At 37.9% G+C, this 16,037-nt stretch overlaps 1 protein-coding gene across 2 annotated transcripts in view; it reads right to left on the bottom strand.

Annotated features, from left to right (window-relative positions):
- AMPH (amphiphysin) overlaps positions 1–16,037 on the bottom strand; it is a 246,900-nt gene that overhangs the window by 145,975 nt on the left and 84,888 nt on the right. For both annotated transcript variants that reach the window (XM_001100126.5, XM_001100038.5), the window contains exon 2: positions 10,498–10,578. In XM_001100126.5, coding sequence (XP_001100126.3) covers positions 10,498–10,578 — 81 coding nt within the window. The remainder of the gene's footprint in view (positions 1–10,497; positions 10,579–16,037) is intronic.

Genomic DNA, 16,037 nt, shown 5'->3' with positions numbered 1-16,037 from the left:
CCTGTATTGGATACAGGCTCTTTAAAAAACACAATTAGGGCATATGTTGCAAACATTTTCTCTGGGCCTCTAACTTGTCTTTTCATCGTCTTCCGCACAGCAAAAGTTTTGTCATAGGCAAAATTTGAGGATCTGTGAATTAGACAGTAATGTGGGATCAATGGCATTTCACTGACTTTGACAGAAGGAACTATGGCTGTGTAGGATAGTGTCGTTTTTGGATACTAATGGATGGATGCATAGATGGATGGAGGCATGGAGGCATGGATGCATCCATGTATAGACAGAATGATAAAATAATTGGAAAGTCTAGGTGAATGGTACACAGCAGTTCTGTATACTATTATTATAGCTTTTTGTAAGGTTAAAATTACTTCTAAATTTAAAATATACAAAATAAAATTGGGAAATTTTATTAAAATATGAATTTAATCTTTTCTTGAAAATCTGATGTACCAACGTGGGGCCCACATCCTCCTGTGACTTGTGTGCACTGGAGTTGACAGCTGCTTCAGCACAGTCCTCACCACTCCTTACTGTTTTATACCTTGTCTACTTAGCCCGTGTATGTTCCCTGACCCATCTCGGCAAGAACATGAATCTGTGGCTTCTGCCTTCAAGTGTGTTTGTTCTGACAGAGGTAGTGAGGCAGTATGCTTTTCTAGGTAAGCCTGTGAAAGGGGATATATTTTAATTGACGTTTTAATGATGTAATTATGGAATCATTTGCAGTTGTGTGTGGGTATATAGAGTTGTGTGTATATATACACAATTATATATATATAATCTATATACTATACACAATTATATATATATAATCTATATACAGTTGTGTATATATGTGTAGTGTGTGTGTGTGTGTGTGTGTGTATATATATATATATATATATATATATATATATATATATATAGTGAGAGAGAGAGAGAGAGACTTTGCATCCTGTACTCAGTCTTCCTTGACAGCAACATTTTGTAAAACTATTGTACAATGTCACAACATAGATGCGATCTACCCATCTTATTCAGCTTCTCCCAGTTTTACCCATATTATTTGTGCTTGTGTGCGTGTGCATGTCTTTAGTTTTATGCAATTTTACCACATGTGTAGGTTCATGTATCCATCACCACAGTCAGAATACAGAACTTTCTAGTCAGGACAAGAATCCCTCGTATTGACTTTTTATAACCACATCCACCCCAACCCCCATCACTCATTCTTGGCAACCACCAAACTTTACTCCACTTCTGCAATTCTGCCATGCCAAAAGAGTTACGTAAGTGGAATCCTACAGTATACAACCTTTTAGAATTGGATTTTTTCACTCAGAATAATTCCCTGGAGATTCAAGCAGGCTTGGGTGTGTGGCCGTAGTTATTTCTTTTTCATTGTTTACTAGTATTCCATAGTATGGATATACTCCAGTTTGTTTAACTATTCACCCCTTGAAGGCCATCTGGGGTGTTGCCAATTTGGAGCTACTATAAATAAAGTTGCTATGAGCATTTGTGAACAATCTTTTGTGAGAACATAAGTTTTCATTTCTATGGGATAAATGTATAAGAGTGCAGTTGTTGGATTGTATGGTATACATGTCTAATTTTTTAAGAAATAGCCAGACTGTTTCCCACAGTGGCTATGAGTCATTTCACATAATGTATGAGTGATTCAGTTTCTCCAAATCCTTGCCAGCATTTAGCACTGTCACTAGTTTTTATTTTAGCCATCCTGAGAGGTGTATGGTGATTTCTTGTGTGGTTTTAATTTGCATTTCTCTGATGGTTAAATACGTGTTAAAATTTTTTTCATATTATTCTTTGGCAGCCACATATCTACTGCAATGAAATATCTATCCATGGTTCCTTTTTTTTTTTTTTTTTTTCCCTGAGACAGAATCTCACTTCGTCACCCAGGCTAGACTGCAGTGGCATGATCTCAGCTCACTGCAACCTCTGCCTCCAGGGTTCAAGCAATTCTTCCCCCTCAGCCTCAGTAGGTGGGACTACAGGCACCCACCACCATGCCCGGCTATTTTTATTTATTTATTTATTTTCGGTAGAGACGGAGTTTCGTCATGTTAACTGGGTTGGTTTAGAACTCCTGACCTCAAGTGATCCACCTGCTTCAGCCTCCCAAAGTTCTAGGATTACAGGCATGAGCCACTGCACCCGGCTGCTATTCATATTTTTTGCCCATTTTCTAATGGAACTGTTTAAATTTTTTTACTATGGAGTTTTAAGAGTTTCTTTTACGTATTCCGGATACTAGTCCTTTCTTGGATATGTAGTTTGCAAATATTTTCTCCCAGTACATAGCTTGTCTTTTCATTCTCTTAACAGCTCTTTTGCAAAGGAAGTTTTTAATTTGCATGAGGTCCAATTTATCACATTTTCCTCTTTTGTATTGTGCTTTTGGTAGCAAATCTAAGAACTCTTTGCCTAACCCTAGATCCCAAAGATTTTCTCCTATTTTTCCCAAAAGTTTTAAAGCTTTATGTTTTATATTTAAGTTCTTGATCTATTTTAGGTTAATTTTGTATAAGGGTTAGTTTTAGGTCAAAGTTCATCTTTTTGGCCTCTGGATGCCAATTACTATGGCATTATCTGTTGAAAGGTTATCTTTCTTCCATTCAATTGCTTTTAAACCTTTGTCAAAAATCAGTTGAGCATATTTGTGTGGGTCTATTTCTTGGTCACCTATTCTGTTCTATTAATCTACATGTCTATCCCTCTGGCAATACAATGTCTTGATTATTTCACCTATGTAGTAGGTCTTAATATTTGAGTAGAATTTTCCCTCCTACTTTGTCTTTGTCACTGTTTTAATTATGATAGGGCCTGTGCATTTCCATATAAATTTTAGAATAAGTTTATCTATGATCATAAAACTATGTGCTATAGAAATTTCAAGGAATTGCATTAAACCTATAGGTTAATTTAGTGAGAACTGACATGTTCACTGTGTTGAGTCTTCAAATCCATGAATATAGTATATCTTTCCAAATATTCAGTTCTTTTTTATGTATTTCAGTAGTATTTTATAATTTTAAGCATATAGATCCTCTATGTGTTTTGTTTAGTGTGTACATACATATTTCATTTTCTTTGGAGTGACTATAAATGTTGTGTTTTAAATTTTGATTTCCACATGTTCACTATTAGTATATAGAAATGTGATTGATACTTACGTGTTGATCTTATATCTTGTGACCTCACTGAACTCATTTATTTGTTACAGTAGTATTTTGGGTGATGTCTTGGGATTTTCTATGTACATAATTATGTCATCTGCAGATAAAATGAGTGTAATTTCTTTATAAGCTGTACGCCTTTTGTTTCCTTTCATTTTCCTTCTTGTACTGGCTAGGACTTCCATTTCTACACTGCATAGCATTGGCGAGAATGGACATCCCTGCCTTGTTTCCAATTTTTGGAGAAAAGCATTCAGTCTGTTACCATTAATTGTATTAGCTGTAGGTTTCTTTGTAGATGTTCTTTACTGAGATGAGGTAATTCTCTTCTATTCATAACTTGCTGAGCATTTTTATTGTGGAATAGGTGTTGAATTTTGTCACAATTTTTTTCTACATCAATTGATATAATCATATGATTTTTTTCCTTACCCTGTTTATATGGTAAATTACATTGATTGATTTTGGAATGTTAAACCAGTCTCGCATATCCTGAATAAATCCTACTTGGCAAAGTTGTGTAATTCTTTTTATACATTGTTAGACTTCATTTGCTGATATTTGAAGGATTCTTATATGTAACTTCATGAGACATGTTGGTCTGCAGTTTTCTCTTTTTATACTACTCTTGTCTGGTTTTGGTATCAAGGTAATACAGCCCACATAAAATCAGTTGAGAAGTGCTCCCTCCTCTTCTATTTTCTGAAAAAGATTATGTAAAATTGATATTAATTCTTTAAATGCTAGAATTTTCCAGTGAAACTATCAGAGGGTGTGGAAATTTTTTTCAGATTTTAAATCACAAATCCACTTTCTTTAATACTTATTAAACTATTCAAATTGTCTACTTCACCTTGATTAAGTTTTGGTAGTTTGTGATTGTAAAGGAATTGATCCCTTGTGGTTGTCGAATCTGCAGTGTAACGTTGCTCATAGAATTCCCTTATTATCCTTTAGATGGCTACAGAAGCTATAGTAATAGCCTTTGTTTCATTTCTGATGTGGGTAATTTGTGTCTTTTTTCTTCCTGTCAGTCCTGCTAGAGGTTTATTAATTTTATTGATTGTTTTCAAAGAATCAGCCTTTTGTTTCATTTATTTTCTCTGTTGTTTCCCTGTTTTCAGTTTCAATGATTTCTGTTCTTTTTTATTTCCTTCCTTCTGCTTGCTTTGGGTTTATTTTCTTCCCTTTCAAGTTTCTTGAGGTAGGAAATTAGATTATTGATTTGAGACCTTTCCTTGTTTCTAATGTAAGCATTTAATGCTATAAATTTCCCTTCCAGCATTGCCTCGGTGCTTCAGGACCAGACAATTTCATTTCCAAGGCCTTGTATTCACCAAACCTGATTTCCCAGATAATCATTTTTTTTTTCCCCAGGACCCTACGTCCAGAGTTCTAATACTTTCTATAACTTCCCCTATTAAACCAGACTATCTTAAAAGAGCTTCATGAAACTCCTTCTCATCAAGGTGTGAGCAGGGACATTCATTTCTTAACAGGGCATCCAGCCTCCCAGCTCTACAACCTTGGAAGGAAGTGAGCTCCATCACTGCACTCAAAAATCATGGCTGTTAAATATCAGATCATCTTAGTTTATTTAATCTGTGCAGATCGCAGATAATCCAGAACATAGCCACCAAATCTTTATCCATATTTATAATAGACACTAAAAATAGACATCAAACATAGAATTAGAATTTTTAAGGACAAACCAGAGGAAACACTTGTAAAAATTTGCATGAATAGATACAATGCATTGGTCCTCAATGTGTTGTCCCCGGACCAGCATCACTGGCATCACTTAGGAACTTGTCAGAAATGCAGATTCTCAGGCCTTGCCCCAGACATCACTTGCATTGAAGTCACTTGGAAGGCATTGGTACAGCACAGGCTGCTGGGTGCGACCTGCTCTACCAACACCTTCTAGGTAACTTCAATGCAGCTAATGTTTGAAAAACACTGCTCTGGAGGGCACAAAACTTGCCAACTTAGGTTCTTATTCAGAATCCAGAAGGTCTAGTAACCTGACAGGATGCTGTGTAGGCCAAATGAGGCTCTCCACACTGCCATTTGGAATTGGATCATTATTTGAAACAGATCTTATGGGATCACATTTAATCAAGGCAGTAGCTATATCACAAGAAGGTCAAGATTAATATTTAATGAAAGGTAGATACATTAATATACTCATATCATGGTTATCTGTGGGAAAAATAAATGTTCTAAGGTATATACTAGGCCTATCTGCTCAAACAAATTGCAAAAAGCTTCTTAAGGTAAGTATAAGTTTTCATAAATTAAAATTTTATCCACATATTAACATATATACAGTGGCAGTATACCTTTATTTTCCTATTCTTTCTTAAAACTTCTAAAATTTTTCTCTTTAGTCATTTATATGTACATATACTAGGTTCTTGAAAATGTCATGAAACTGCTTACAAAAATACATACCATATACATCATCTCTTCCATCCCAGAAATAAAAACGTACTCTAGGAATGTATTCAAAGTGATAATTTCTGCCACTCGTTCAGCTTCAAGTTTAGCAAGTATTTGTTAAGTTTACTTGCAAAGCACTAGCTCCCATGGAAATAAAAACATGAAAGCAATAAAACAGGATCCGTGTGCCCAAGAGGGGTGAGTTCAGTGTAAGGAGAAGACATGGCCCAGCTTTAAACAGCTGCTAGAGCATCCTACCCATGGGAGGCTGGTCTGAATTCTCACCACTGGAGAGGATTTCAAGGTCCCAGGGTTTCTTCTCTTATTGGATCATATTACACAAAAGTTAGCCCATCACTCAGCCATGGCCAGGAGGAGCCACACAACACTGCTATGGTATTTCAACGAGGGAATGGAAGCCTATGGAGATGCCAGAAGGAGAATCAAAGCTCTCTTTCCTTTATTTGAACTATTGTTCTTAGACGGGACCTAGATGAGGGTGCTTACACCTGCACTCACTAAAATGTGACCAAATAGTTGGTTATCTAGACTCAACCAGCCCTCAATGTATCATCTTTTAATTAGCACACTTGCCACAGGTGCAGCATCTTACTGGGCGAGTTTATTAGCAGGAAGGAGGGAAAGAAACCAAGGACCTTCCTCCCACAGGGGACCTTTTTTTCTGCTCATTAACAGACCTGTCAGCAGAAAACCGGTAGAACTGAAAGCAGGTGATGTTCACACCAGTCAATTTTGCTACTTGTTAGCAGCTTTCATAACAGACGGAAAATAGAACGGGGAAGAAAGGCCCTCTGAGGAGGAAATGAAATCAGATTTTGTTCTTTCTGCTGGATTTCTACAATCCTTGCTCTCCTTAGCATGCATTGTCATGGAAAATTCCAAGTTCTCTGTAGAAGAGTTCATTCTATTCCCTAATGCACTACTCCTAATTACTTCCTCCCTCCTTCCTTCCTTCCCTTCCTCCCTTCTTCCCTTCCTCCCTTCTGAAATGAGTTCTCACCGTGTTGCCCAGACTGCAGTGCAGAGGCTATTCACAGGTGTGGAGTTTTTACCTGCCCCATTTTCAACCTGGGCAGGTTCACCCCTACTTAGACAACCTGGTGGTTCCCTGCTCCTGGGAGGTCACCATATTGATGCTGAAATTAGTACGGGCACCCAATCAGCATAGCACATGACAACCCAGGACTCCTGGGCTCAAGTGATCCTCCAGCTTCAGCCTGCTGAGTAGCTGGAACTACAGGCATGTATCACGGTGCCAAGCTCTCCTTGTTTTAACTAAGTAGTTTATGAAACATAGACCACAAAAGCAACAGCAATTGGGAGTCCAATGGACAAAAGAAAGTATGTACAGACCCTTTATCGATGCTCTCAGCCTCACACAAACCATGTTGAAGGAAAAGAAGTTTGAGATCAAAAGGAAAACTTAGGGTTGGGATAAAATAAAGCATAGCCCCAAGCCAGAGTTCAAACACAGACCTTTCAGCCACTTTTGTTTCCAACATGAACAAGCAAGGAATATATCAATAACTACAAGGATCTTATGATTTTGTAAAAGGAAACTAAAAGCAAGATAATCGAACCCCCATAAATGTTTGAATAAGTCTAGAACATCCTAGAATGGTCTACTTCTTTATTAAGCACTACTTGAGTGTGGTCAGGGGACTATAATACAATGCACAAATCCAAATATGGTTTCATTTTATACTACCAATAGTATCTTTTGGGATATAAAATATATATACTCATAGAAAAAATGTGGAATCTAGGTTTCCTAGGTTAGATAATGCCTTTAGAGTATGTAGCCTTTAGATAATACTTTCTCTTCAGATTACTGATTCACCATCACATTAATACTAAGAATAATAGACCTTGCAGATGTAACCATAATCTTGGCAGATCCTTCCTTCTAGGTTAATGTTTCTACATAAGCACCACTCCTTTTTCAGCATACGCAACACATACAAATTGATCACCAATACATATTGGGGGTAAGAGGATTCTTCTCTCGGTAGAGTATTAATAAAATCAGCCTTCGGCTACACTTCTCAACCTTTAATATGTTTCAAAAGAAAATAAGTAAATCCCTCCCCTTCTCTTCCTTCTATCCTCCTTCCCTTTCTCCTTGTCTCTCTCTTGTTTACAAACAGGGGTAAGGCACTCTCCTTTCTCACTCCACTATAATGATTATAAACTTTCTGATAAAAAAATATCAAAATGAAATATGAAAATGCAAGATGTTTTAGATGCAAAAATGTTTTCAAAGTGAACCAAATGGGGTCAAGAAACTCCCTGAGAAATAACATTTCCTAGATTTATAGTCTATTTGCCTTCCTCTTATGAAATAGGATTGCTTATTCAAATTTCCCCAAGTTTTGAAGTTTCACACAGGTTTTAAATACTGCTAATATTCTTGGGAGAACTAAGGTAGTAATCTTCACAGGTGCTAATATACTATGCCCCATAACATTTGAAAATGAATATTGTATGTAGTGACCAAAATACATAGCAGGACAGCAGTTTAAAGTCACCCCATTCTGCTGCTCCTAGTGGCACAGATCATTCTGCCAATGTAGTTGATGATTTAATCAATGGCACATTTCTCTAGTACCTTCTGGTACCTTCGACAAAAAACAATCCTCACCTGGGGCAGTCAAGAAAGCTGAAAAAAAAAATGAAAATTCACTGTAATCGGAAAATGCAAAGTGCTTCCGGGCATGACTGCATTACTAAACCTGATGCTTCCAAAGTTAACCTTCTGGGGTGCTAACAACATCAAAGTGCCATAGAAGTGATAGAGAAAAACTCCAAGAGCAAAGAATCAATTAGCTCCATGGGGATACGCCAGACAGGAAAACAAGGTTTCGAAGGGTACAGTGTGAATCCATAGGTAGGGAAAACTGTAAACATGAATCACTTCTTCAGTCTAAATCCAATCTTTTAGAGCAGACATTTGGGATTGCCTGCAAAGTCACAGGGCACTGACGGACAAGTTTGTGTATGGGAAGTTCTTGTGATCCAAGACAATGATCTATTTGAGAGTTACCCACATGCAGGAGATGTGTGAAAAATCACCAGATGAGAACAGAAGTTGATTTGGAGACCCTTTCTCCTGGAGGAGAGTAGGAGAGTGCTTATTCTGTGGGCCCAAGTCCAATATTTCCCTAGGAATTCTCTTTCCTACCTTTATTAAGCCAAAGCTCTCTGTAATATTTGTTCATTTGGCCATGATCAGTTTTTCTCTCTGTTACTGTTTGTTCTCCAGCTCCCCTCTCCCTTTTCTCATGTTCAGATAGAATATGTTTGCTATCCCATTCATGGTAAACTGACTACCTATCACATCTGCCAACCCTTAGTCTTGGGATGAAACTGGAGACATTCAGGAATGTGTTTTGGCAAAACTGATCTACCTGGCTCCATACCTGCTGAAATGTATAATCCCTCTTGGTGAGGAAAAGAAATAGAATGTCTTGGTGAGAGAAACAGCAGGAACCCTGATACACAAATGGAAGAAAGAAACCTCCAAGGTCAGGAGCAAAGGGGGCAAAATAAAACCTGTGATGATTTCCCATTGTTGGTGTCATCCCTGAGGCCATAATTCCTTCTGTGGACACTGGTAGCTCCAATGACAGCAGGAAAATAAATCCATGTCCTTATATTGTTCCCCACATAATTAGACATTATAATGCCCAAACCCCATTTCCCAAAGCCTTCTCAGCCTTTCTTCTTCCCACCCCATCTCTAAGATGATCTCTAGATTTGAGGCTTCTAACCTCAGACAGCCCCACTCCTATCTTCCCCTCCCCAGCCCTTATGTGTGTTACCGAAAGAGAGATATTCTAGCCAATTATCCAAGCATTAGAGATCAAGACATAGTTTAAAAATAGTTTCTATATTCACATGTCTGTTAAACACATACACTAAAGGAACAAACATCACAATCTGTTTCTCAACCTTTTTTTTTTTCATTGTCACCTTCCCAAGGAGTCTTTTAAGACGTTTTTTCCTAATTACACCGCCTGTAAAATTTTAATATCATAAGTATACTATATATCTGTTTATCTAATGTATGTTTATCTTTGCTTTATACACTGAAAAAGTTTTCTTCACCCACCAAGAACCAATTTTCAGCCCCTTAGGGAAGGTATTAGTATACTCCCTGTTGCGAATGCATGCTCTTGAAGCATGCAACAATTAAGGTTATTTTACCAGAAGTGTTAAACTACTGCTTTTCTAATGTTCAATGAAATATAAATCTTCAGCAACACCAGCATTCCTATAGACCTGTCATCTGTATTAAAGTGGTCCAAGACTGGGCCTGGTAGCTCACACCTATAATCCCAATACTTTGGGAGGCCTAGGTGGGTAGATCGCTTGAGTCCAGGAGTTCAAGACTATCCTAGGCAACATGGTGAAACCCCATCTCCACTAAAAACACACAAAAAATAGCCACATGTGATGGTGTACACCTGTAATCCCGGCTACTCAGGAGGCTGAGGTGGGAGGATCACCTGAGTCCAAGGATGTTGAGGCTGCAGTGAGCCAAAATTGTGTCACTGCACGCCAACCTGGGCAATCTGAGTGAGACCCTGTTTCAAAAAATAAAGTATAATAAAAAACTAAAGCAATCCAGGACAGCAGAGTCTTTATCTCCTGGAATTCCAAAATCTACTGTCTATGGCCTTTTACCATCTTCCATAGGAAATTCTACAGAATTAGCAAGTGTTACTCTCAAGTTAGTGCCAACTCCACCTATTCTTTTTTAAATCTTAATGCATTTTGCTTATATGCTAAGACACAAACACATTTAAACCATTTCCCACTCCAGAAATGAAACAAATGGACTCACTTCTTGCCGTTTGAAGTTCTGGACATATTCTTCGAACTGTTCGTCTTTTGTCTCATCAGCTTTCCCCAGTTTCTGGAGGACCTAATTTGCAAATAAAACAAAATGTTTAATTTAATAATGTTTTAAAAGAAAGATGCGCATTTTCTGTTAATGGAGCAAGGTTGATGTTTTGCTCTGAGGAGTAGAGCAAAAACTATCAGCACTCCTAGTTTTTCTGTTCTGGAAGCATCTTGGCTTGGCAGCTGTGGAGTTGAACAAAAAAAAACTGAATCCCAGTCCTGCCCCTCACAGGCTGTGTGGCTTTGAGCAAGTGTTGTGCTACACTGCACTTATTTCTTTATATAACTGTTTCCTTTAGCAGGCTGTGCATGACTTAGAGACAGAAGCTATGCCTTATTTGTCTTTTTGTCCAAAGCATCTGGCACAATGCTGAATGCATAATTGGTACTCAGCTGCTTGTGAACAGTAGACCAAAGCTGTCTGACTAAAGCATTCATCCACTTCAGTGGTCCCCAACCTTTTTGGCACCAGGGACCAGTTTCATGGAAGACAATTTTTCCACTGACCAGAGGGTGGCGGGGGGAATGGTTTCAGGATGACTGAAGCACACTACATTTATTGTGCACTTTATTATTATTACATTGTAATATATCATGAAATAATTATACAACTCCCCATAATGTAGAATCAGTGGGAACCCTGAGCTTGTTTTCCTGCAACTAGATGGTCCTGTCTGGGAGTGATGGGAGACAGTGACAGATCATCAGGCATTATATTCTCATAAGGAGTTTGCAACTTAGATCCCTCGCATGTTCAGTTCACAGTAGGGTTTGCTCTCCTATGAGAACCTAATGCTGCTGTTGATCTGACAGGAGGCGGAGCTCAGGCGGTAATGCTCCCTCGCCTGCTGCTCACCTCCTGCTGTGTGGCTTGGTTCCTCACAGGCCACAAACTGGTCCAAGGCCAGGGTTTGGGGACCCCTGATCTACTTCATCGGGACAGTATTAGAAGCCAGGATGATGGTAAGTTCCATCTCAACCATCTTCTGATACTCCCTTCAACTCAATAAACACTCAAAGAAATCATGGGATACACAGGCCCCATACTAAACAGGGGTCACCCAGAAATACGAAAAAACAAGGCCCCAACACTTGATCCTAAAAAATGTATTTTTTAGCGGAATAGACAAGCCAGGTCCACAAATAACAAATCAAAAATAAGTTAAAGACAAGACACAGCATACAGCCTCTTTGGGACAGAGGACATAAGTAACAAATTGTACTTGATGCCTTTAAAAAGTAGGGCAGAAGGAAGATAACTAATATACTTTAGGAATATATGAAGAACTCATTTTCCTGAGTAACAAAATAAATGATACACATCTCTTGCTTTACTAGACATTTTCATAGCTCATATATTTCCCCAAGATATATTTATAATGTTATATTAATAAATAAACCTAAGTATCAAAGTAGTTACCCAATAAGTCAGAGTCCATGCAGATTCCTTCAAGAGGTAAATTTTCTTTGGAGCAAAAGTAATTATTCTAAATGAAAAATGATTTTTTATTCTATTCTAAAACTAGTTGTTCATAAAATGTGCTAGTATTTCTCCTTTTTCACTGTCATTAACAAAGATATATGTTTTAAATAAAATTGTATACAGATTCACACATGTATTACCAATTGTTCAATATCATTCAATTTCATTTCACAAACCAATACTACATGTAAGTAATAGGAAATATGTTATTTTTCATTGTAAATGTATTGTTTTTCAAAAGTTGGAGGAATCTAGTATCATAAATATTTAAAGGACATATAATTACTGTATTAACTAATATTGTCCTGTCACTTATATAAGAGTTTCTTTGAAAGATGGAGTAGAATACACTGCATTTTTTGAAGAATTGGGCATTATAACTAGGGAAGAATTGATAAGCATAAGAAACATGAAATTAGGTATATATGTAAAAAGACTATAACTATGTTAAAAAGTTAATAGTGGCTATTTCTGGATGATAAGATTAAGGGTGATCATTATTTTCTTCTTTATAACTTTCTATATTTTCCACAGTTTTCTTAATGTTTAAAGTAACAAGAAAATTCACTAACAATGGTTAAAGTAACAAGAAAAGAGTTTATCATACTATAGAGTTTTTATAAGAAATGTACATACTAGATTTTAGTACAAGTTAAGTGGAGTGTTGGTAGCTGGTTAAAAACTCCCATCAAAAAAAAACTCCCATCAAAAATATTGACAAGAAAATTAATATAAACTGAAAATAAGACTTCCAGAGGCAACCATGAAGGACCTATGTCTGATTGAGTGGCTCACATGTAAGATAAAGGTATTAATAGTGCCTACTTCACAGTGTTGTATGAAACCACCAAGGATACACATGGAAATACCAAGCTATGATGACCAGCGTATAGTTAATGCTCAATAAAGAATATCTATTATTTATAGATATTTTTATCTAACCCCACTGAACGTCACCAGTTTATAAGCTTATACTGAGAAAAAGCCAGAGAAAATGTTGAAAATTTTACATGACCAGAATCAGGATTCACAAAAGACCTTCTTTAACAAGATGAAATTCAACAAGGATAAAATTTAGGACAAAAACATAACTGTACTAGCACCAGATTTATTATTCAACTTTCAACCAAAATGCAACAAGACAGATGTTAGGAATGGGTGGTTTCCATCCTTAAGTAGAAGTAAGGGATGACTTTAACAGATAGTCAATATGAGCCAATGAAGTGATGTTGCTGCCAAAGCATCTAATGTAATCTCAGTCTGCACTAACAAAGCTTAATAGCTATCAGGAAAGTGGTCCTGGACGCTCTCAGAGGTGAACAAGTTGGTAAACACATAAATACACAGAAAATCTGGAGCCAAAAGAAGGAGCTCTCAAAAAGGCAAAGAGAGTTGATACTATGCAATGAGAAGAACACTTGATATGATTTGGTATATTAGCAGGGAGAAGAGAAGACCCAAGGAAAAGAGCACAGCCATCCTCAAACACTGGAAGGACCATCACAATAAAGAAGGATCAAACTTGCTCTGCCAGAAAGACTCAAAACTCACATCAGTAGGCAAAAAGTGCATGAAAAATTTGTTTTCACAAAAAATTTTCATCATAGTTTTATAGAAATTAAAAATAGTTTATTGCTAGAGTTAATGCGCTCACCATTCTAGAAGTCATATGAGCTTAACCAATAGTTAGGGTCCCAGAGAAGAGACTTACTCATCAAACAGGTAAATAGACTAAGTCACATTTCAAACACAATCTGAGAATCCATAATACATTTATTATGTTAGACATTTTCCCTAGTGAAGAATGCAAATCACAATGAACAGTAGCAAAGAAGAAATCCTCTTCATGTTTACTAAACACTGTGTGTCAAACACTGGGCTAAGGGGCTGCAGGAATAACAGGCTACATTCTAGGGACTGTGATTTTTCAATAGTATTCAAACCCAGGGTTGGAGGTGTGGAACTGAAGTGGACAAGGGTGGCGTGATAGACAGAGGGCAGATTACCGAAAGGCTTAGGCAGCAAGACTCAGAACTTTGATTTTCTTGTACAGACCATGGAGAGCCAATGAAGTGTTTCTCTGGAGGGAGCCACATGGAAAGGTCTGCACTCCTTGGTGACAATGTTAGAGACAGATTAGAAGAAGGCAAGATAGAAATAATGAGACCAATTAAGAGGCTTTTTAATGGTCCAAGCAATAAATGACAGAACTGGAGCTAGGAAACAGATAAATCTTTAAGAAATATAATGCACAGTGTATAATGGCTTGTGAGATGAAAAGGATGAAGGACAGAGTGAAGGATGACCTCAGATTTCTGCGGGAGAGACTGAGTAGGCATTGATTCCTTCAAACAAATTAGAAATCATTTTGGACATACAGGGTTTGAGACAGCTCTGTGGCATCCAGGTAGAGATATGGTAAATAGCATGATAGGGCCAAGGTTCTGAGAGATGCTCTGAGCTACAGTTAGACTTTGGAAATCACCAGAGTATGGTGACAGTAAAGCTACTACAGTGTATGAAAAAGCCCAGAGAAACTATGATGTACAGAAAGAAATAGGCCGAAGACAGTCCTGAAAAATCATTATTTAAAGAATGGGCAGAGGAGGAGAATCCTTGACAGGAGCCTGGGGACCCAGAGGTATGGTCAAACCAGGAGCAAATTCATAGAAACCAAAGGAGACAGTTTTAATTGCTACAGAGAACTCAAGCAAGTTGAAAAACCAAAAGCCCTGAAAGTGTCCACTGGATTTAGGAACCAGAAGGTCCCTGGGGTCCTTGCCAAGGGCTATGAGTGGAATGGCAGTCAGAAGACAGATCACAGTAGATTGAGCAAATAGAAGGAGAGGAATCTGAAGAGTGTGCAGGTACTCTTTCCAGAACTTGGGGGCATAAAGAATCAAAGGAGCAATTCCTGACCCTGTTTCTAGGCCAGAGAGAACTGATCAAAGAAAGGAGGCAGGAGCTACGAGGGTGTCATACGGTAAGAAAAGTTTCAAAGGGGGTGGAAATGGCGGCATCTCAGATTCACCAGAAAGGACCCATCTTGCTCAGGAAGAGGCACAGCCATTCCTCAGAAACAGGTAGGATTTCTGAGAAGGCAGGGAAGATTGCCTGTGCAAAGGCCAAATTGGAAGGAATGCACGCACGACAGATCCATCTCTCCTGTGAGGTAAACGACCAGATCATCTGCTGAGCAGCAGTGGGGTGAGGTCACAGGAAAGGTCCCGAGGAGAGGGGAGTGATTCAGATGTGGAACTGGAAAAGATGAGAACCAGAAACACATGACATGAATTTTAGATGAAACTGAAGGCCCCGCTGAGGCAAAGACCATGATGCGCAGTTGCCTACATGTAAGCAGTTTTGTGATTTTTCTCCAGCAGCCTCAATGGAGGTGGTAAGATTGATCTGCTATATAGAAAAGATCTTAAGGCACCAAAGACAGCGAAACCTAGAACTGAGATGACTAAAAACATTTTTTGCCTTGCTCTATGTCACGAGTATTTGACAGTGAGCTGATAATTTAAATGACCTCTCTCATTTGCCACTCCTTTGGCAGTGTTGAAAACACCAATTAAACCTGAACAGTGTGGCACTGTTGATATTACAGGAGGATTACTATGTATTTATGTATTTGATATGCAGATTTTGACATCAACATGACACATCTTCCACCTACAGGCAAAAGGAAGAAAGTTCAATGCCTCGTGCATTTTGGCTTAAGACTTGAATCTTTTCCTTCAAAGATAATTTCATCTACATTGACACTTTAGTATTTTGAAACAGTAAGATTTTTGTTGTTGCTTTTAGTGCTGCTGTTTTTCAAATGCAAAATAATACACTACGTTGAATAAGCTTTTCCAATTCCACTTCCTTTCAGTGAGATTCTGACATATTCTGTTAGGGATGTGTGCTCCTCCTCCAACCCTCACCCCAAGCTCAGAAGTTCTGACCTAGTCCTAAAAGACATCATGACGTACGCAAGTAAAAAATTAAAT

This window comes from Macaca mulatta, chromosome 3 (assembly GCF_049350105.2).
Source record: "Macaca mulatta isolate MMU2019108-1 chromosome 3, T2T-MMU8v2.0, whole genome shotgun sequence".
Classification (NCBI taxonomy): Eukaryota; Metazoa; Chordata; class Mammalia; order Primates; family Cercopithecidae; genus Macaca; species Macaca mulatta.
The sequence above is the reverse complement of the archived record's forward strand: the minus strand, read 5'-3'. Positions and strand labels throughout refer to the sequence as shown.